The 20,685-nt window shown below is 44.4% G+C and overlaps 1 protein-coding gene and 1 long non-coding RNA gene across 6 annotated transcripts in view; one reads left to right on the top strand and one right to left on the bottom strand.

Annotated features, from left to right (window-relative positions):
* elf1 (E74-like ETS transcription factor 1) overlaps positions 1–20,685 on the top strand; it is a 32,071-nt gene that overhangs the window by 5,362 nt on the left and 6,024 nt on the right. The window contains exons 1-2 of one of the 4 annotated variants that reach the window (XM_076149032.1): positions 4,216–4,475; positions 17,578–17,912. In XM_076149032.1, coding sequence (XP_076005147.1) covers positions 17,841–17,912 — 72 coding nt within the window. In that variant the 5' untranslated portion in view covers positions 4,216–4,475; positions 17,578–17,840. Of the gene's footprint in view, positions 1–4,215; positions 4,476–11,900; positions 11,995–17,577; positions 17,913–20,685 lie in introns of those variants that run through there. The other 3 variants (XM_076149036.1, XM_076149035.1, XM_076149034.1) reach the window with 3 other exon arrangements.
* LOC142999450 (uncharacterized) lies at positions 1,409–4,053 on the bottom strand. 2 transcript variants are annotated; one of them, XR_012963314.1, is made up of 3 exons: positions 3,907–4,053; positions 3,646–3,804; positions 1,409–2,624 (listed from the first exon to the last, which is right to left on the bottom strand). It is a non-coding gene; the product is annotated as an uncharacterized LOC142999450 (long non-coding RNA). The 2 variants fall into 2 exon arrangements; XR_012963315.1 differs by having other exon boundaries at positions 3,646–3,801.

Genomic DNA, 20,685 nt, shown 5'->3' with positions numbered 1-20,685 from the left:
CTGAAGAGCAAAGGCCTTGTGGTCGGTGCATCATTCTGTACTGATAGGTGACAATGAACCCAGTGCAGGCAGAAGGCATTTGATTGTTGAATTCATTGTCTTCCTACTTATGCATCCACACAGCTCTTTGTTGGGACTGTGTGGTCGTAGTCATAGTCAGTGCAATGAGTCATCAGAAGCTGGTGGGGCTCAGGATGATCAATGTCGGAGAGGTTTTCGCTGTGTTTTTAGTTGTGTTTGTCCTCCGCCAACCTCTAGCTGTCTGGTAATAATAGAAACTTTGATCGTCGAGCCAGCCTAGGGTGATGGTTGCCTCGAGATCACTGCAAACAGAATTTGGTCTCACCCGCCTGAGGGAGTAAATGTGATTATGTTCCGCATCTCTTTGGTTGCTCTCTGCGACCCACACCTCACAGAGGGTTTTTGAATATTTTATCTTTTGTAATAATTCTTATTCGAATTGAGTTATCTCAAATTCTGTGCTGCTCTCTGTAACTAACGTTGTGTCGCCTGTACGTGTCTGAAAGTATCGGACTTCCCTTTTTTTGAGAAGCGAGAGCAGCAATCAAATGACCTCCAAGCTACACAAATATTTCTGTGTCCTCCACAAGCTCACATTTCTCAGCCTGTCAAGGTTTGTTTCAAAATGTTCCTCTGGTTTATGAGTCCAAAGCACTGTAATACAGGGGTCTTCAACGTTTTTCAGGCCAAGGACCCCCAAACTGTATATAACCATGTATAAACATAGCTAGCCAGTTGTTGTGCATTCAATTCTAAGCTATTCAGTGACGTGCGGTGAGGTTCGTGGCTGGGAGGCACTGACTCTTTCAAAATCAGATTTACAAGTATATGACAAAATGTGACAAATTCAACCACATCTGGTTGAATTTGCCCCAAACTTGCAGGGAATGATCCTAGTGCCATCTAGATGGTGTGTTTGAATTTCTAGAGGTCTCGCTCATACCTTGTCCAAGATATGGGCCTTTTACAAAAATGACCCATTATGGTTACACTGACCTTTTTGTGACAAGGGTGGTTTCTGCTGAAACCTGTGATTGAACCAGAGACATTTAGATCTTCAGTCTAACGCTCTCCCAACTGAGCTATTTCCGCCATTTCTGCTTCAGTCATAGCGCTCAGACGCTTTCCACTGCCAAAATATGGGCTTTTTACAAAATGACCCATTTGGTCCATGGTTACACTGTCATGTTTCCTGAATTTGACCAAAATTTAAATTTGCCCCAAACTTGCAGCAAATGATCCTAGTGCCATATACAGTAGATGGTGTGGTTGAAATTCTGGAGCTTTAGTTCTTACCTTGTTCATGATATGGGCCTTTCACAAAAAGGAACCCTTGTTGGAGACCTCTGCTGTAATATAACTCTAAACCGAAAAGAATCTGACTTTCCTGAGTGGCTTGGTGGAACAGCTTGTCTGTTTTGGTTTGTGGGGCATTGTTTAGATAGAGTGTGTCATACGAGGTAACTCCATAAGGGAAACAAAGTGAAAGCACAGCGCTCGTCCTTCCCGGGGACATAATTTTTATTAAACTCTCACCGTGATACAACAGGTCATAGTCATAGTTTGTCGTAAGATATATTGCTTCTCCTTTTGGGTTTGGAATCTAGTCTCTCTGGCCTGAACCACATTGGCTTGCTTATACAAATGCTCTGCCTTTTAATGGGGACATACCACAGGAAATGGGGGGCTTTGTGGCTTGGTTCTGTTATGGTTGGCCTCTGTTGTGTGCAGAATCAGAACATGAGAGTGAGCAGTGGCCTTTATTTTTAGGCCGCAAAGGAAAGGTGTGCCTCTTCTGCCGGTCAGCAGGGTCACATGGGCCTGCGCTGATCACGTCAAGGCTCTTTCTCTCCATATGACTCTTACAGGAACAAATGAAGAATGTGTGCTGTGTGTGGTGGGCGTCATGGCATGGAATCTTATCACACAGCACCCTTACCTTAAACATCTTCCTGTTATTGGAGTGTGGATTTGATTGATTTTGCTCATCCAGTAGCACAACATTTATGATAAAATGAAGTGCATAAAAAATGATCTCACTTTTATGTTCTTGTTCAATTGGGATGCCAGTGATTTTGCAGAAGTTTTATCATTAGTATTTATTATTTCATTATTACTTTTATTAGACAAAGGGGACAATTGTGTGATGTGCTACCTTGCTTTCTAAACTTAACACATGCAAGACCATACTGGACATTTACAAGGACAGTTAAAGTAAACAATAAAACAAACAACAACCCCAGAAACTTCTCCTCCACTGTCAGTCGCTTTCTGGCTTTGAGTCTCGTCTTTGTCCATATCTAGTTTGCAGACGTTGACTTAGGAGAGACTTGTACGGGAGGCATTTGTTGTTAACAGGAATCAAACTTGTGACATTTTGGTTAGTACGGTTTCTCTTATCAGCCAAGAACAGTGTTATCTGTGGAAGAGTCGTAAAGCGTCTCAGTGCCAGCCGTGCCCTCTCGCCCATTTACTTGCTCCATTTTTGCTGTTTGTTGGAGGGAAGCTGCTTCAGGACACAGTTGATTACCCACGATTACGAGATCTGCGGAATGCAGCACAGTTCCATGCCAGTTTTGTTTTCTCTAGGCATTTGTAAGGAGCTGGCGGAAAAGTAGAGAAAGTACTTCAGGAATTAAAAATGACAAACGTAGCACTGTACCAGGGGAAAGTTTCCTCACTTTATTGCAAACATTTTCTCTCTTCTAATGTGTTTTTTCTTCATATCAGTGCAGACCAAAGGAGTGTACACATGCACACACACAGAGTCAACATCTATAATTGAACAGATGCACTACATGGGCTTTAGGTGTTTTCCAAACCTAATCTATACACAATCAGGTCATCTCTAAGCCTTCGATACGTCGAGTTATATCTGCTTTTTTGTCTGTTTACACGCCTGGACTTCAGCCATGTGGTAATGGATTAGTCTGAGGAGTTTATGTCGCAAACGGTGAACTGTTTAGGTTTTTTTGGGGGGCTTGGACAGTATTTAGAAAGGCAGTGATAAATGGAGCTTATTTGGTGTAACTTTCCCTCACAGCAAGGCTATCAATTTGCTCTGAAGAAGAAAACAGTCGCTTTCCAACTCTGAGCTGACTGCTACTGAACACAGGCCAGGTGGAATAAATGTGATGAGAGCGCTCGCTGGTGATTTAGAGGCTGATTTTTGGGGGTGTTCTGCTCCAAACAAAGCCTGTCGCAGCTGCAATTAAGTTTATTGTTCTCAGTTTTGAAATACTGAGCTCCTGTGATGTGTATAAGGTTACAGTTTTCGACCAGGATTTCATTAACAGGTTGTTTTTCCCCCTCATCACAACTGTACAGTGTGTTTTTTTTCTAGAGAAAATGTGCACATATGAACGAGGTGCACGTACAAATGCACGCCACTCACCGCACACCACTACTTCCTGTTTGCTACATGTGCCATTTCTGTGTAAGAGTCTTGTCAAGTGTCAGATCTCTACTTTAGCTTTATGTTTGCTCATAACCGGAGCTGTTCTATGCACAAAATCCCTGAATGTTGACAAGAAGGAAGAGGGGGAGGAGGAGGAGGAGGAGGAGGAGGAGGAGGTTGTAGCCCAGAGTAAAGCCCAGAGTGAAGCACCAGTTGCACTGTCATACCTGACTGCAGTGAGACTTTGATCTTTATAGTTTCATTTGTTTGTGGCTCCTGGTGTTGTTGAAGATGTTTTACGAGTGTCTCTCCTTCAGGGGGGGAACAACACCCATACAGCTTAATCTGCTCCATCAGACCTCTAACAATTCATTGGAAAGGTTCTACTGGGACACACAGAGATGTGATCTTTACTTGATGTGAGCTTGCATACAGATTTTAATCAGCATGGCTGTAATGCATGGTCAAAGTCTAAAGTAAATTCTTACCTGTCCAACTATTTACTTACACCTACAACACTCCGCCTCTTCTGGAGAAACTCGTCTGTCGTCTTTTATGCTGTTTAAGGTGTGGCCCCACTGGTCGGACCTCTCGGCTCTCCCCTCCCCCGCTGCCGTCCCCATCCAATCCCCGGTAGCAGCTGAACTCACCTGAAAGACTTTGCATGCGGAGGCCGTTCCGCTCGCTGATTGGCCAGGTGATAGCTTTGTGCCTCAGGGCGCCCCTACCAATGGCGACAGCGTTGCGTGACTCATAGGGAGAGGACAAGTTGCTTCACTACACTTCTCCTTTTTCTGTTTCAGACAGCAGCCATTACATTCTCGTTTTTTTTGCCCCCCTCTTCCTCTGCAGTTTTGTTTTGACACTGTGAGAAAGAGGTGTGGAACTGGCTGGTGGTCCCACACCTTCAGTCAGTTTTGTGCCCCTGTGAAGATAAACATTTTGGATTATTCCCTTTGTTTTTGCTTTGTTTACTCGTGATCTTTAATGGTTATTGAGATCAGCACTTGTTCGCCTGCTATTATGGACCTTGACACCCAAATCCTGTGCCTTTGAGGTGAGTGATGATATCATCTCCTCCTTCTCATATTTTGTTTTTGTAACAATTTCTCTGCCTGTAAGAACAAGTGTCTAATAGAGAGTTTACTTCATTATTTGCGTTTCTATCCATTTATATTTACCTACATTATATTTAGATTTCTCTGTGTACAAATAAGTAGGAGTCGCTTTTGTTTGTGGACAGGCCTTAAAGTAGTCAGGTAGCCAAACGATTTTAATCTTGGCCTATTAATTACATGCGCACAGTTAAATATGTTTTTGTAAGAAACCTGTCATGTTAGTTCAATGCGTCCTCAAGCAAATGTTTTTCACCCTACAGTTTAAGCAACCAATGTATAGAGAAACACCAAAACAGTGTTCATAGTTCTCTGCCTGCTTGACTTATACATATTGAGCTTTCACTGACATAATTGTACGCTGGAATGCAATTGTGTTATATAATTTGCTTCAGATACTCTTGACACGTCTCATCATGTGACCACATGACATGGAGTAATAGTTTTGAGTGTTGGCGTTTTATTTATGTTACAGGAATCTTTCTTGCAAGAATAATCGGACGATATGTCTGATTGTTGCTTTTCTTTTATGAATCGTTACCTTATATGGTGTGTTGTACCAAGGGCGGGAACAGTGTTTTGCAAGCCCCCTGACCAAGCCCACATGTTTTTTTCCACTGGTGGAGTAATTGCAGTACTTATTTATAATGCCAATTTTAGTCTATGCTTGATTTTTAGACACATTGTTGTTGAAATGTTAAAATATTTGAAATGCTGCGGTGCTAAAGCGAAACCTTCCGCGGTGTTGCTCTTGCTCCTGTTCACCGCCACAGTCTTGTGCATGCAGTGTTGCATACATCAAAATCTCTTCATCATTTCATCAGTGTAGAATGTCGCTCATCTTGTTAATGTAAGGACAGAGCAGGTTCTCATTTTGATTTACTCCCAAGTTTGAATCACAGTGTGTTGCTTCCTCTTTTGGTGCCTCCTTCTGCTGACCTTCCCTCAAGTTTAGCTTTTCCATTCATTTTGATGCATAAGGTGTATCTGTTTGTAAAGTTTGCTTAGTGCAGCAGTGATAAACACATGCTTCCTGTTTCACCAGAAATCCACTCTGAACTAACAAACTTGAGGTCCACACTAGATATTGTGTTCATGCAGTATCATTGAACAAACATGGGCACCGTTTGAGGAACATCTATATTTCATAACCCTTTTATTGAATCTGCTGTCAAGTGCAGTGTAGCTGTCTGTGCAGGTCTAACATTTCCATCCTATTTTGGTCATACTTTTTATACAGTTACATGCAATAGCCTCAGCTTGTGATTGTTTCATGCCGTTGGCATTCAGAATTGATTTTGTTGCACACTGATGTAATTTTCAGTTGGGGCCCAAGACAGGCAACTGAGAACTGATCACATCCGAGATAGTATGTAAATAGATCCGCAGCGCTGGCTGAATTAGAATAATATTAATGTTGATGACCACAATGAGTCTGTTCTTGTGTATTTGTGTTCATCACCTGCAATGGCATCAACTAACAACCTAAGAGAATAGTCCTGTTGTGTTGAGCAGGTATGAGTTTGCATTTGTCCTAACTTTTAATCATACTCAGTGCCCACCCTGATTTGGATTGTAAATGAGGCCCTCGAGCTTCACAGGAACTCACGCCGTAGCTGCAGTGTTTCTCTTTCAGAGCACATGGAGAGTCGGGGGAAGGAGGTGGTGGGAGGGGGGGGCGAACGGACGGACGGACGGACGGAAGGACAACAGTGTCAGGTTGACTTTTCTTACAATACAAAGTCAACAAGTCTTAGCCTGTAATTAGATCATTAGGCCTGGGCAAGGTGGCGGCGGTGTTGCGAGAGTAGGGCTAGCGAGGGGAAGAGGTGGGGAGGAGTTTATCAGTACAGTCGTAGCACGCCAAGATTTGGAAAAATGGAGGATTGACTCCGTTTAGTTATCATGTTACAGGCCCCTCGGCTGGCTGTTCGGCCACGTTTCTTAATGAAATGATTGCAAGTATTGATTTTGTTGACATGCAGATCTTATTGCAGCACAGCCCAAATACTGAACAGGGAGACTGACGTACATGACACATCCATAAGCTCTAATTTAACCTGGTGGAGACATAATGTAGATATATTTTCTTTAGCTGTAATTATTTGTACTTGAGGCAGAGAGGCTGTCGCTTGTTCTATTCTTTGCCAGTTGGCTATCACATCATCTGCTGCCTGTGGTAGTCACCTTATTTAGCCTGATTGTTGAAAACCTGTAGACTGTAAAGAAAATAATATTAACACGTTGCGCACTTGTTCAGGCACATTTTCTTTTAATAATGCTTTGAGTAAACTCCTGTATGAGAAAGCACAGTCACAGTCTTCATTGCCTTTACACTTTCCTGGTTATTTTGGAGTTTCATCACGTTTCCATGTCAGTTTCTCTGTTCCATCTCTCCCATTTTCATTTCCATAGTTCTCTCTGTTTCTGGAGTGGATGGAAGTCCTGGAGCTTTACAAAGCAAACTTGTGACTGGATGACAGTTTGAACTCCTGTGACCAGCGGGGAAAATCTGGGTGGGGAAAGTTAATGTGTAACATTCTCCCCTGCCCTAACGACTACTGTCAAGGTACCAATGAGCAAGGCACCGAGACAGTCCAGACTTGTACTCAGCATATCTCGGCTGTAAGTGCATCTGTGTCAATGTATACCGCATATACTCAGCAAAGCCTCCCTGGATAAATAATGGTTTGGAAAATCGATTGAGCAACTGTCTCTCAATGTTGCAACCGTCTCTGACACAGAACATGCTGGGACTGGCAGTGTTCTGAGGTAAGACCGGAGCTGGAAGAAGCTGAGTCTGAACACTGAGCTGAGACTCTGTGAAGCCTTTTTTATATCAGCAAGATTTCAATTCAGCCTTGAAAAACAACATTCCTTTCACAAATCCCATTTTTTTATGTGATATCTGACTCATCTGCAAATTAAAATGTCAAATTCTTGCCATTAACGCATTTCCAGACCGGACAACTCTTAAAGCCAACCAGCCAGACGTGAGTGGTAGACAAGACCGTCATGTTCCGAGAGAGAACCGCAGAGAGAGCGAGGGAGGCAGAGGGGGAAGAGGAGGGGAGGTGTTAAGTGGAATATCAGGTCACACCTTTTGATAACACTCCTGATTATGCAACATACAGTATCATGCTGGCCAGGGCATGAGATTTCTTGCCTGACGGGAAAAACCGAGGTCAATGGCTGCATGCACATTTTTAAATAAGATTGATTTATATCTATGTTCTAGTTACATTCAGGTAAAGTCAGAAGGCAACAACAGACTGTAGAGAGTTGAGGTTTTCAAACATGAGCTGCTTCTATAGAGACTTATGAGCTGCTCCTTGGCAGTTTGTTTAGCTCAATAAAAGTTGAACTGTCATAGAAAAGTTACTCACTGCTTGTGTGGGTGGAGGCATGTTTCAGATGCACCTTTACCTTGTCTAAGCTGTAACCAGAATATAGAACCTCCATAAAAGAAATTCTATTGGGCCGCTGTAAATCGTAAATATGCAGCAACAGCTACCTCACTGCTGTAATTTGTTTGTAGTCTATACGGCTTGTTTACATATTTGCCTTGCTGTGTTTTCTTTGTGGATATATGGGTTCCACCCTGCATGAGGTAATATGTTTTAACCAAAAGGGTCCTGACTGTGAGATGCATTTTAAAATGAAACAGGCCTCAAATATAAACTCTAATGTGAACTCCCTCCGACTCTTTCAAGCTCATTGAAACGTCACACTGGCATTAACACACTGTCACTTGGTGGAGTGACCCAGGCCCCAGAGGGAAATGGTTCCCCACATGATTTTCAGAGGCTTTTGTTCCAGACGCCCCAGCTGTAACGATGTCTGGAAATTCTTCAGCAGCAGGCAGCCAAATGGAAAAGTGGTCGTGCCCATAATGACTCCGGCAATGAGACTCAAGTGATCTGCTAAACTCCTGTCTGAGTGGAAAGATCTGAGACCAGACTTTCTTGTGTTTGTTGTGATATTTTTGCCTCCTTTTCCTTGCGTCTTTGCTCTCTTACTCAAATGTCAGTTTTTCCCCGTCATCACCGCCTCACTCATGTTCTTCATAAGGTTGATGATGATGATGATGAGTGATTCAATTGATCTCAAAATGACTGACTGTTGCCTTTATATGATGTGTGGTCTGTGTGGCAAACAGTAATAAGCAATAAGAGGCGGCTGAAGCACAGATTTGACAGATTAACACTGATGATGAAACATTTCACTCTATATACCATTAACACTGTAAATAAATTCAAGCCTCAATTCACATAAGTGCCAGCATCCACTCACACACTCATACCTACACACACACACACACACACACACACACACACACACACACACACACACACACACACACATACATATACAATATGGCTGCATGTACAAACAACTCCATATTGACATTTTCCCTTTGTAAAGTTGCCCATCCAGCAAATTCCCAATAGAAGCTGCAAATAGGTTACTCTCATTTGAGCTTATTGACTTGGTGTCTGACTTGGTGCTGCTCATTAGCGCTGCTCCATTCACACCAAAACAGTCACTTCACTTCATTTACTTATAACCTTAAATTGTTAGGCAGGGTATCTGAGCTCATGGCACTGGGAACTATTGGCAAACTTCTAACTACATCTGTATATTATCATTATCTGTCAATTATAATGTCTTTACTTGAACCTATAAGCCAGCAATATCAGCAGTATCTATTTGTGTGTGTGTGTATGTGTGTGTTGAAGATGTCTGCAGCACGAGTCCTCACACATTCATGCAGGGCCTTTGCTGGCCTGTATGCGGCCCACCTGCTCTCTCGCTCTCTTTCTCGTACCACAGAAGCCGACTTTACGAGCCCTCTCCCTCGGCTTGTTCCTAAGCAACAGCCACTCCTTGTTTGCCTATGCGTTTTTGCATTGTGATTCTCACCTGAACAACATAACCATGGGCCCCTTTGGGACGACGCTGTCAAGTTGCCTCATTCAAAGTAGCATTGATGGAAAGGTTACCAAGTACAGAGGTCTGTCATTAGTGGATACACGTTCCACGCGGGTATTCATCACTCTATGGCTCAACAATAGCACCAGTCTGAACCCATGTATCTTATTAACCAGGTAGTTTATTGTACCAATCTCCTCCTGGTGCACCTTCCTCATTGCCTGACGATCATAAACAAGTGACGTGTTTCATAAAGCCTTCTCAAATATTGACCAGGCCTGGGCGGACTGTCCTTCTGTTGCCTCTGCACACTCAAATAGTCCTTCCAATAGCTGAAAAGAGGATTTGAATAAAGTCTGCAGCTGCAAAAACGAACAATGTTGACTTAATACAGGAATAAGCAGCTTTCATGTTGTTTTTGGTCGACTACATCATGATGTATCGCTCAAGTTGTCTGTCAGTAATGTTGTAATACCTTAACGTCTGTCATGCCTTCTTTGATGTGACAGGTTGCAGTCTCGGTGTGTTACTTTGGTCACATACTGTAGCTTAACAGTTTTTCTCCCCTTTCATGAAGTGTCTGCGTGACGCCACTTAGATCCTAGGTTGAGGCACACGTTTACTGGCTCTTAGATTAGATAGAAACATTGGCCAGTGATACCTAATACCACACTGACCTAGTATCCAATTGTGTGAAATCAGATAAGCTCTTTGGAAGGAGCTAAGCTGTCTCAGCGTGAGTGGTCCTATCTGTGAGGATTTACCTCGGATCAGATGGGAAGAGCTGATTTAGTTGTTATTAGCCGTTAGCAATCTCCAGAAATCTTATAAACAGCTTTGTGGAGGCACCTAATTAACATGTTTCACTGTGTCTTCGCCCGACGTGATATATTTGTAACACAACAAAAAGGGCAACTTGAGTCTATTTCGGTCAGATAATCTTGTTTTAAGAGATTTTGACCTGAGAGAGAGAGAGAGAATGGCGAGACAGTTAAAATGAGATTATTACATTTCCCTTTGAATATGTTCTGTCTCTAGGCGTGTTGTCTGTTGCATATTGCTGCATGCCTGCCTGGCTGTGGGTGGACACATCAGCCTGCTTGTGTCCAGACCTGTTTGGTATGCAGTCTTCTCTGCAGCAGCCGGGTCCCTGTTCCTGTCCTTGGCTCACACTTGGAGCCTTGAGATTTCAGGCTCCATCTGAACACATACCTAGTACGCTTTTTACTCTGCCTCCTGCAAGGGCGTTGCATGAAATAGCTTGGCAGGGTTCACTGTCCTCGGTCATATATGAGCTCTGCATGGAATTTCTCGAGAGAACATTCATAAGCAAATGGTTGCTATCACCACGTTTGGTAGTTTCAGACGAATTATCAGGAATGCCATCGTTGGCCTTGTTTTCATTCAGGGATGGTTGGTAATATGCAGCTTTTGTGTTGTGCTGGTATTATTCTGGGCATGACTTCCCCTCCCCCTCTTTAACCTGTGTGGTGACTTGATATCGTTGGTATGACTGCAAACACATCACGGATGGGTGTGTGAGTAAAGTTACAGGCTCAGATTGGTTCAGTTTTAGAAAAACTTCTAGACTTGAACAGAGATTGTATATTTTATGAGATTTGCTTGGGAATTCTGGGTGATGACAGGCTCTCGCGGCTCCCGCTGCTCTCGCTTGATGTTTCCTCTTTAAATAATGATCATTTCTGTGGGACATTTGCATACTGTGTAGAATGCAGGGAATTTGCTTCTCTCGTCGAGTCATGTAGTCAGTTCTGTTCTCACAAAGAAAAGACAACTGACACAAGTATGCAACCTCTTTAACTTTGAAAGTATGAGTTTGATCATTTAGGCAAACAGCAGAGAGGCTATGACATCATGGACTACCTACAGAGGTATACGCTGGATCTCATTGTATACAGACATGATTTCAGATCCCTTAACCTTACCAAACTGACCTTTAATTACATTTAGAAGAGTAAAATGTTACAAAATCATTGTAGTTCAAATTGGATATTTATGTTCCAGACAGTGACATTCATACACACATTTTGTGCTCCTGGCAAGAGCCTGAACATGGTCACAGTGTTGCTGTTGATTTGTGTCTCCTGAATTTTGAAGTGTGGGTTCTAAAGAAAAGAGATAAATGACTCAACATTTGTCAAAGTTCACCGGCTGACCTACTGTAGATGCCCCATTCTCAATATGAAAGTGCAGAAACATGGTATCCTGCTGTAGAAGATCACACAAATTGCTGTTTTGAATTGAAAAAAGGTCACTACTTTACGAACAATAAGACACCACTCTGAAGTCGCAGCATGTCAAACTGCAATATCTGAGGTTGCAAATGTGTTTTCTGACAACTTTGCTGCAATTTCCTGTCCTGTTTTCACAACATCAATGGTTCGTTCTGTCTATGGCATGTGGCCTGTTGCCACATAATAGAGAAAGACTGCTGGGGGTAGCTTTTACAAATGGACTGCATCTGCCAGTTAAAACAAGCCACATAGGTTTAGATCCAACATGCTTCTGGTAAGTGACTTACATTCAGGGTTTAAGGACATGGTTGGTTTTGATGTCTGTCTTAGCATGTTTGTGCTCTGTGTGAGTATGTTCATGTTAAATTGGAAGATGTGTTAATTAAACTGTTTAAGGTGTGACTTAATGGAAGGCTTATGTATTTGCCTCTTGGCACTTATTCTCAGTGGCTTATCAAAAGAGCGCGGGCTGCTGCTTGCACACACAGCACTTATCTTGCAAACTGACCTATAAGTGAGAATTTGTGTTACAGGAACCTTGTCGTTTCTTCAAAGAATTTGTGTAAAACCAAATCATGGGGCCATGTCTGATGTACGCATGTGTGTGTGTGTGCGTGTACGTGTGTGTATTTGGGAAGGGGGTTGGGGTTTAGTTGGGGTTAGAAATGCTGTGTGTGTGTGTGTGTGTGTATGCTTTGTGTCAGCATTGTGGGGAAGACATGTCTACAAATAGCAGGTGTGGCTCTAACAGCGCTATTGTGACGCTTTAGAATTAGAATTCAACTTACAACATGCTTTTAACCAAACGCCAGAAGGTATGAGAATATCTACCAGTGACACGTTTGTAGATCATGTCCTTCTGTCTATCTGAAGATACAAAAGAATATAAGTGCTGAGCATATTTGGGGTTTACATTGATACATTTCTACATCAGGGTATTGCACAGGGCTTAGCCATTTTCCACACTAAGTGCGAAAATTGCAGCACCTATATGACTCACATAGTAAATGCTACCTGTCAAGTGTCATATGTGAGAGAGTAATACCACGTAGTGTGTGAAGAGGAAGGAGGGGGAGTAGAGAACTTTCCGCTCTTACACAGAGGAAGAAATTTTCTTCTGAATGTGGTTTAACAGACAGGAAGCAGCAGAAAGCCGCTGCTCAGTGATGCTTTTCCTGTGAGCTTAACACTCACAGGTCAGTTTGTTGGTGTTTTTTCTGAAGCATTTCTTAAATACGCCACTGCTATTTCTGGCTATCTTTCTGTCTCTCCATTGCCCCAACAAGTAACACAGATATGCTGCTGCTGCTGCTGTGATAAAGGGCATCTCACAAGTGTGTACAGAGGGAGAGCAGCCAGCCATATCTCACAAAGCAACACGCCTGTTATACAATCATAGGAAAACCTTACCAGAAATGAGCTGGAAACTGGCCTCTCGGGGACGTTTTAGGAATTTTCGTCATATTTCCCAACCAAAGCCAATGTCTCATCCCTCTTTGACATATCATCTCTATTAGTGAGTGCAAACAAGGGTTGTCACAGGGAAGCATGGGTCCTGAAGCCCGGGTGGAAAAGTACAAGGCTTGCAGGAGATGAGATTAAATTCCTCTCTCCTCCTGAAAGTTTGTGCTTGAGGTGACGTTTTTGCTTTTCAGTCTTCATCTGGCAGAGCCCAAATGCCTTCTGGTGCAAGACAGGCCGTCAGTGTTGCCTTGGGAGCAGTGTCCTCTTGTCTGTGTCTCTGATGCCTTGTATGTCCCAGGGGCACTGCAGCTGCACACTATGACAGAGCGTCTATGGGCACCTCTGTACCCAAGGCTGCCATTTTATCGCCACATGCATGGTGAGATTACTAGATTACACTGAATGCACTTCTTTATTCCGCGTAATACATTATGTTGTTTGACTCATGGTGAGACACGCTGTGTTGTGCAACACTGGGGCGGTGAGTAAAATTGAACAATGCAGAGAAAAATACACAACGTGTCGTTTTTATGTTGCTGATGTTGTGTTTTGCCAAAAGGTCCTCTTTGTGGTCTGTGTCTGGTGTGTGGACGACTCCTTAATTGCTCTCCTGTTGCTCTGTTGAATTAGCAAACACCTTTCCAGGGCTATGACCTTCTCTGCTGTGTATAATTCACACTGGACAGCTTGTCCGTGTTTTTATCGGCTATCTGAAAATGAAGAATATTGTTACACAAGTTGTTCTCCCCTCCATTTATTTGGCACTGAACATGCCGGTGTTAAATGCTGTTGTGGGATTGAACATTGGCCCAAACGGGAACCGCTACCCAGAAATGATGACCAGGATCCTCTGGTGCCCACACGGACTATCGCTGGGCTGCAGGAGCCCTCATATCACCGAGTCATTTCCTTTACAGGAACCCAGAGAATCCTGCAAAAACAGCCTGTATGTGCTGACAACCATTCAAAAACATGGTTCATAAGCGGTGAGGCCACGCTTTTTCTGCCATTTTGCAGAATTATGTTTTACTTCTAGTCGTCTACGGCCAGACGGTGAAAGGGAAACTTCAGTTAGATTCGTTTATGCTTCATATTTCTGTCTGTGGCTGCTGAAGCCCCTCTCAGTGGTTTCTCAGGCCTTCACGCTGAGCGCAAAGTTCACTACTTGTCTCTGTTTCTATCTTTTAACCTTTGCTGGTGTTTGGACTGGGCGTTGAAGACTCTTGATTTATACTCATTTAAAACATATTTGTACCTGTGATAACTAATCTAAACCTCTGCAGGGAGAAGCTTTTCTGAAATGCCAGGAATACCACTCACTGTCTGGCAGGAAAAGTCTCCACCCTCCTCCCACTTCCTCCTGCTTATCCTCTCCTCTCCTCTCTTCTTAATTTATTTTTTATTTTTATCCAAAGCGCTCATCAGCTCAGAGCTATTCAGAGATTCTCTTCGCCCAGCTCCTCTCCCTGAAATGCTGACAGCACTGCAGCTGTGATCTCACTCATTCAAGCAACGTCTTCTCCGCCCCCGAGCAGAACCAGTTCCACCCATTCTTAAGTCCTGTGAATGCCATATCACAACCTGAGCACACTGAACAATCAAATCACCCCGGGAAGATCTGCATTTTTGTAACCTGAGCTGAAAATGGCTGATAAGTAAAGTTTGCCCTGCTCCCTTTTTCTGTATCCTACAATGTTTGCACTCACCACATGCAGAGTGACTCATTGCATAGTCATTCAATTGGCTTAAATTACCTCCTTTCATGGTCAACAATGAGCTCAGCTGAAGAGACCAAAGCGGGGGAAGTAGGGCCTTCTGGGAATGCTGCATTTGTTCATGAATCCTGACTCTAATTGGTTGTTATTGCGACTGGCAGTCACCATGTTGTAGGGGTGGAGTAGGCCAATGTTTGCTTCGTACTCCCCCTCAGCCTGCTGTAAACCAGGTTGCCATAGCTCCTGTAACTGACTAACTGACAGGCCATTGTGGAGCTGCTGGGCCTCATTTGTGCCTTTATTAAGTCATAAATAGGGCGAATTGAGTGAAATATGAGGGGAGACGAGGTTGACATGTAAGAAATGTTGGAGTCAAACCCAGCTGGCCCGCAGCCCCAGACGCCACCGAGACTTCCCGCTCGGTTACTGTAGTAAGATACTCAAGTGTGTCTGAGAAGGCCCCACCCAGAGCCGCTCATGGACGCCTCTATTTGCTCTGTGGAGTTTCACGCATTGACTCTCCAACAAAGTCCCTCCCTCGCTCATCTCCTCCTCCTCCTTCTCCTCACTGACGTAGTAAATGCAGTTACAACCCGGCCCCTGTGCCGGGACAAGGCAGCTGTTGTCATGTGCTCGGGGATAATGTGCAGGCTGCGTCTGACTAATGGCTGACTCTCTTCTTTCCCTGTCTACTGCGAGCACTTTGCCAACTGGGCCATCCAGATCAATGAGGCACTGACAGTGGGGATATAGAGGATGCGTGCGAGCGCATAAACACGTCGGTATCAATCTGATGCGGGCACTGACTCAGCAGAGACAACTGGACACGGAGACAAATTATGTCAATAAGAGTGTCGCATGGACAAATAAGGGAAAAAAGACACTTCCTTTCGATCTCGACTCAGAGTGATTCTGTGGGCGTTTGTTTCCTGTCATCTCATAAACTGATAAGCACAAATGGAAGAAGAAGATTTCATAATGACCCCATATGATCCAGATAGCTGTGTGTTAACCTCATCCCACATGGTGTGACTTAGTTCAGCCTCACACAAGGCAGATGACGGGATGTGAGTGTGTGTGTGTGTGCATGAGTGGTCTGGGTGGAGAGTGGATAGTCAGAGCCAGAGACATGTCCACCCACTGGTTCCTCTGTGCCTTTTGTAGTTGTTGTTGTTTGTTTAGAGGGTTTGGACATCTTCCTCCATTTGGAATCCTCGTATATCTCAAATCTCCTAATGACTCACTCTCACTCACTCTCCCAGCAAAACACAGAGCGGACCAGATGGCAGGGTCTTGCTCTGGCAGAGGTGGGCACGGATGCTGCCCACCAGAGTGAGCAAGAGGGAGGGAGAGCTTGAGTGGAGTGAAACATGAGCCCTCAGATTTATATCCCCCCTTCTCTCTTCAATCTGCTTTCCCACATCGATGCTTTCCAGACCCCGGCCACATGTCGCTGTACTGGTCTGCGTGCGCAGCCGAGAGATAAAGGGCAACTTAATTGCGAAATGTGCGTGGACCTTCTGTCCCACAAGCCGCAGGATTTCAGTCCCTTCTCATGTCTTTTCCCAGAACACCCCCTCCAAAACACAATCGGGCCTGGAATGCAACTTTGTCAGTCTCACAGGCATTTCAAAGCAATTTCGCCCCACCCTGCAGCAATGGGAAATGGGGCGGGATGGTGTGAGCGTGTGTGTGGTGGCAGTGGTAGTCTGTGTGTGTGTGAGGGTACTAAACATTTCCATCTCTTCCCTTAAGTGAGTGGTGGGATGCAGGGCTTGGCCTCCCTCTTATGCAATTATTCAGCCTCCGAAACCTGCATTTGGATTTGGGGTAGTTGTGACACACCTCAACACACAAACACTGTTGTCATGCGCACACACACACACACACACACACACACACACACACACACACACACACACACACACACACACACACACATACACACACACACACACACACACACAGCCACAAGCACAAGACCACCAGTTTTCCTCCCCCACTGCCTGTGATCATGGTAACTCCCTGAGGGCCAGCACAGAGGGGCTTCTGAGCATCATCAGACGAGTGATCTCTCGCCTGCGTGTGTGTGTGTGTGTATGTGTATGTGTGTAGAGGGAGTAGTAGGCATGCTCATTCAGACCCTCTCCACCCCAGAACCCACCCATGTGATCATAATATCAGCCCCCTGAGCTGTATGTAGTTGGGCGGTGGGTTGAGGCTCACAGGGGAAGATGAGGACAAAATGGGAAAGTGAGGATGAATCACAGTGAAATGTGAACCCAGATCCCCTGAATGGTTGCACAGCGAGTGGTGTCTGTGTTCAGGTTATTACTTTTCTTTTTATCTATCCATGCATGCTTTTGAACATATAGGCTTGAGTGCCACAAATGGTAAACAGCAACAAGCTTGGAGCAACAATGTCGACTGCACGCTATCCGTTGGTATTCAAATTGATTGTTGAACCACTAAGGAACAACACAAACACTGTGTGAAACATTTTCTGTAACCCCGGTATCTGTGTCCTGTCTGAAACTACGCAGGACTGACAAGGACTCGATGTTGTCTCTGCTTCTCTCGCTCTTTCTCTCTCTGTGTGCGTGTGTGTGTGTGTGTGAAGTGAGATTACACAGATCTAAAATGTCTCCTGACCTCAGACTGCCTGTCTCTCCCTCCAGGTGTAGATGCTCCAGGGGCAGCAAGACCCAGCCTCCGTGTCAGAGAGGGACAAGGCTGCTCCCACCTGGGCCACAGCGCTCCTCTGAAACTCGTCGCTTGTGGTCTCCCCTCAGAGGAAACCTGCAGATTAGAGACCAGGGAGGGGGACGCCGCGGCAAGCCAACGTTCACAAAGGGAAGCCATTTTGTGCGTAAAAGCTGAGCCATAGTCTCCATAGCCGCCTTGAGCCGTGGTCGTCGCCGAGATATTTTCCTCCGCCGCCATGACGACTGCAGTGCAGCCCAGTGAACTGGTGTTCGAATTCGCCAGCAACGGGATGGACGAAATCAATCAGGTACCAGAAATCACAGTGGAGAAACAGTGGCACCACATTCTTACGTGTTCATACAAACTGGCCTCATTTGCATAAATCAAACATCTGGGGAAAAGACCTTTGGGTTCAGCGTCTAAGCATCCATCTTAACAAGCAGATTTAGATTTATGTGATGTTGATAAATGTGAGACGTCTCAAAGCAGGGCTAACAAACTTGTGTAAACAGCATGGACACTGGGTTTGGATTAGCTGTGGCCCAGAGTTTGTGATCTTTGACTCTTAATACGGGCCAGTGGAAAAGCAGGAGGAGGGAGGACGGGAGCAGAGAGGAGTCTGGGAAGAGGAAAGTGGGTTGCTGGGAGTGTAGACATGGAAAGAGTGAGAAACCTGAAGTGTTGGCTATGTTAGGGTGCGTGGGAAGGAAGGGTGGGGAATCGGTTCGTAGGACAAAGGTTACTATGTGCACGTACAATGTAAACCTGTACCTGTGTGTGTGTGTGTGTGTGTGTGTGTGTGTATGTCTTTTTAATTGCGCGGTCAGGTGTGCAGTTTTCTCCTCCGCACAGCCCTCTGTGAATCCTGTTGAGCCGGCTCGATCCTAAGAGTCTGTGTGTGTGTGAGTGCGTGTGCGTGTTTGCGCGTACCAGTATCTGTGCGTATCTAGAGTGACAAGTTGTCACTGGATCCCTGAATAGCTCTGGTTCAGGCCTAACCTGACAGACCAGTTAGAAAGGTGCTTGGAAGGGATGGGATAATTCATCAAAAGATCTTGCATTGTTCCACCACCACCGTTTTGTTCCTTGCTGCACCCACTCCGCCTATTATGCAAGTGTTGTTCTATTATGTTCAGAGTGCTGTAAATACCCCCTGAGCCCCTAAAAAAAGGAACAACATGCCATCCCACTGTTACGTTGCTCCTATTTGCTCTGAAGATCATTTCTCCTACAATAAAGCCACAAGAAAGCTCAATGATTCACCTTGTTAAGTTGTTTTTTAGGTCAGCCAGTATCTCCCTAAGGTGTATCATGTAATGGACTGTAGAATGATAGTTAACTCTGTATTGTATCATTCTGTGTCAGCTCTGGATAGGTAAGAAAACAAACACATTGTAGGGTGAAACAGCCCTTAGTAAATATGATAGTATTGTGATAATGGCTCTCATGCTACAGGCGATTCACTTCCTCAAATATCGGTATTATGAGGATATTGAAAGTGCGCCGACAGTTGGAGTTAATTGTGACGGGGCAGGTAAAGCAGAAGAGAGCGGGTGTGGGGGGAACAGCTTGCACAGATGTAGTTGCTTTTAAAGGCAAAATGGGGAACTCAGAAATGCAAATAAAACCGGATTCTTATCGGCCATCATTAGAAACTGCTCAGTTTCCCAACCAAAAGCGCCGTTCACGTCAACAAAGAGGAAGAGAGCTTTAACTCTCTGATCTTCTGTATTCTGTATTAAAAGCTAAAATTATGTCACACCCCACACTGGCATGATGATGCGTGTTGACAACATGCTTTTCAAATTGAGATGTCGCCTGGTTTGCAGTACAACACCGGTGCTGTTTTGAAGTTGTTGCCAGAAAAAAAACCAGAATCCAGTTTCATCAAAACAACAGCAGAGACGGCAAACTCAAGACTCCTCTCTGTCAGCAAACCGTGTTTGGTATTCAATCTGTCTGTGTTTGAAGGGGGGGTGGGGGTTGGGGTGTGGTGGGAGGCGCTTCTGTTTCAGGAGCTTACAGTCCAAATGTCTACACCCTCCCACACTTCACTCAAGGACAGAATGCATCAGTAAACTCAGACAGAGGGATTTGGTACCCTCACTGTCTAGGTATCTGATAATATGGCTAGAAAAGGCTTGGATTAATGGGAAAACATTCAGTATATGTCAATGACACGTTGATAATGTCCGTAGCCAAAGCAAATCTCTGGGTTTGTATTAGCCCCGAGAGGTCCCATTGTGTAGCTCAGCACAGGCCATGAGACAACACAAGCTGTTTGTTGTTGATCTTCAAAGATATGACAGTCATGTGCCGCCTCAGCTCCAGGGCGCTTACCTACATTATGTTTTTGTGCAGGTGATCTGTAAGTCTTCAGATTCAGATTCAGTCTTTTGGGTAATTACTACCAGGCCTGCCTTTGAAAGCCTTTCACAATTTCTACAGTGTGCAAATAGGGAGCTGGTCTGTTAGGTTCCTGGTTAAAGTGTAGCCGAAATGTGAATGCAGCCATGGACTCCGTTGCCCCCCTTTTTTTTCCCACCCCCACGGCTCAGGGCGCAGACACCTGGTATGCCCTAGAGGTCCACACCAACAATGGAGACTTGTGCAAAGAGACAGATAAGCCTTTATCCATGTTCGTCCTGCTTCACCTGTTGTATTACCCCCTCTGTCCTTTTCTCACTTTAATTAGACCACGACTGTAAGATGGTTTAACTCAATTCAGAGAGGGATATATTGTAAGAAATGATGATGTAATACATGTTTGTTGTCTAATGCGAGCGTTCGCGATTTGCCTCAGTCGTTGTTGTTCAGTCCACAGGTTAGGTGTTGCTCTATCTATTATGTTTGCATAGCGTCGCTAATTCGCGAGATAATTATAAGCAGCTTATAATGATGAGCAGGTGATTAACAAGAACAGGTTTCTAGTTTGACCATGAAGTAAAAAACAAAAAGCAATCCTCAGTCAAAACTCCTCCATATGGTAGGTGGACATTATTCATGCAGTTTTGAAGTGTACTCTGCTGCCATCTGCTGGTAGTGGGCTGTACTGAAGTTGCTCTGATCTGCCTCAATGG

This window comes from Genypterus blacodes, unplaced genomic scaffold (assembly GCF_046128005.1).
Source record: "Genypterus blacodes isolate CSIRO-AG114 ecotype Tasmania unplaced genomic scaffold, CSIRO-AGI_Gbla_v1 ptg000044l_1, whole genome shotgun sequence".
In the NCBI taxonomy this organism is placed as follows: domain Eukaryota; kingdom Metazoa; phylum Chordata; class Actinopteri; order Ophidiiformes; family Ophidiidae; genus Genypterus; species Genypterus blacodes.
This window is presented reverse-complemented; position numbering and strand designations above follow the sequence as displayed.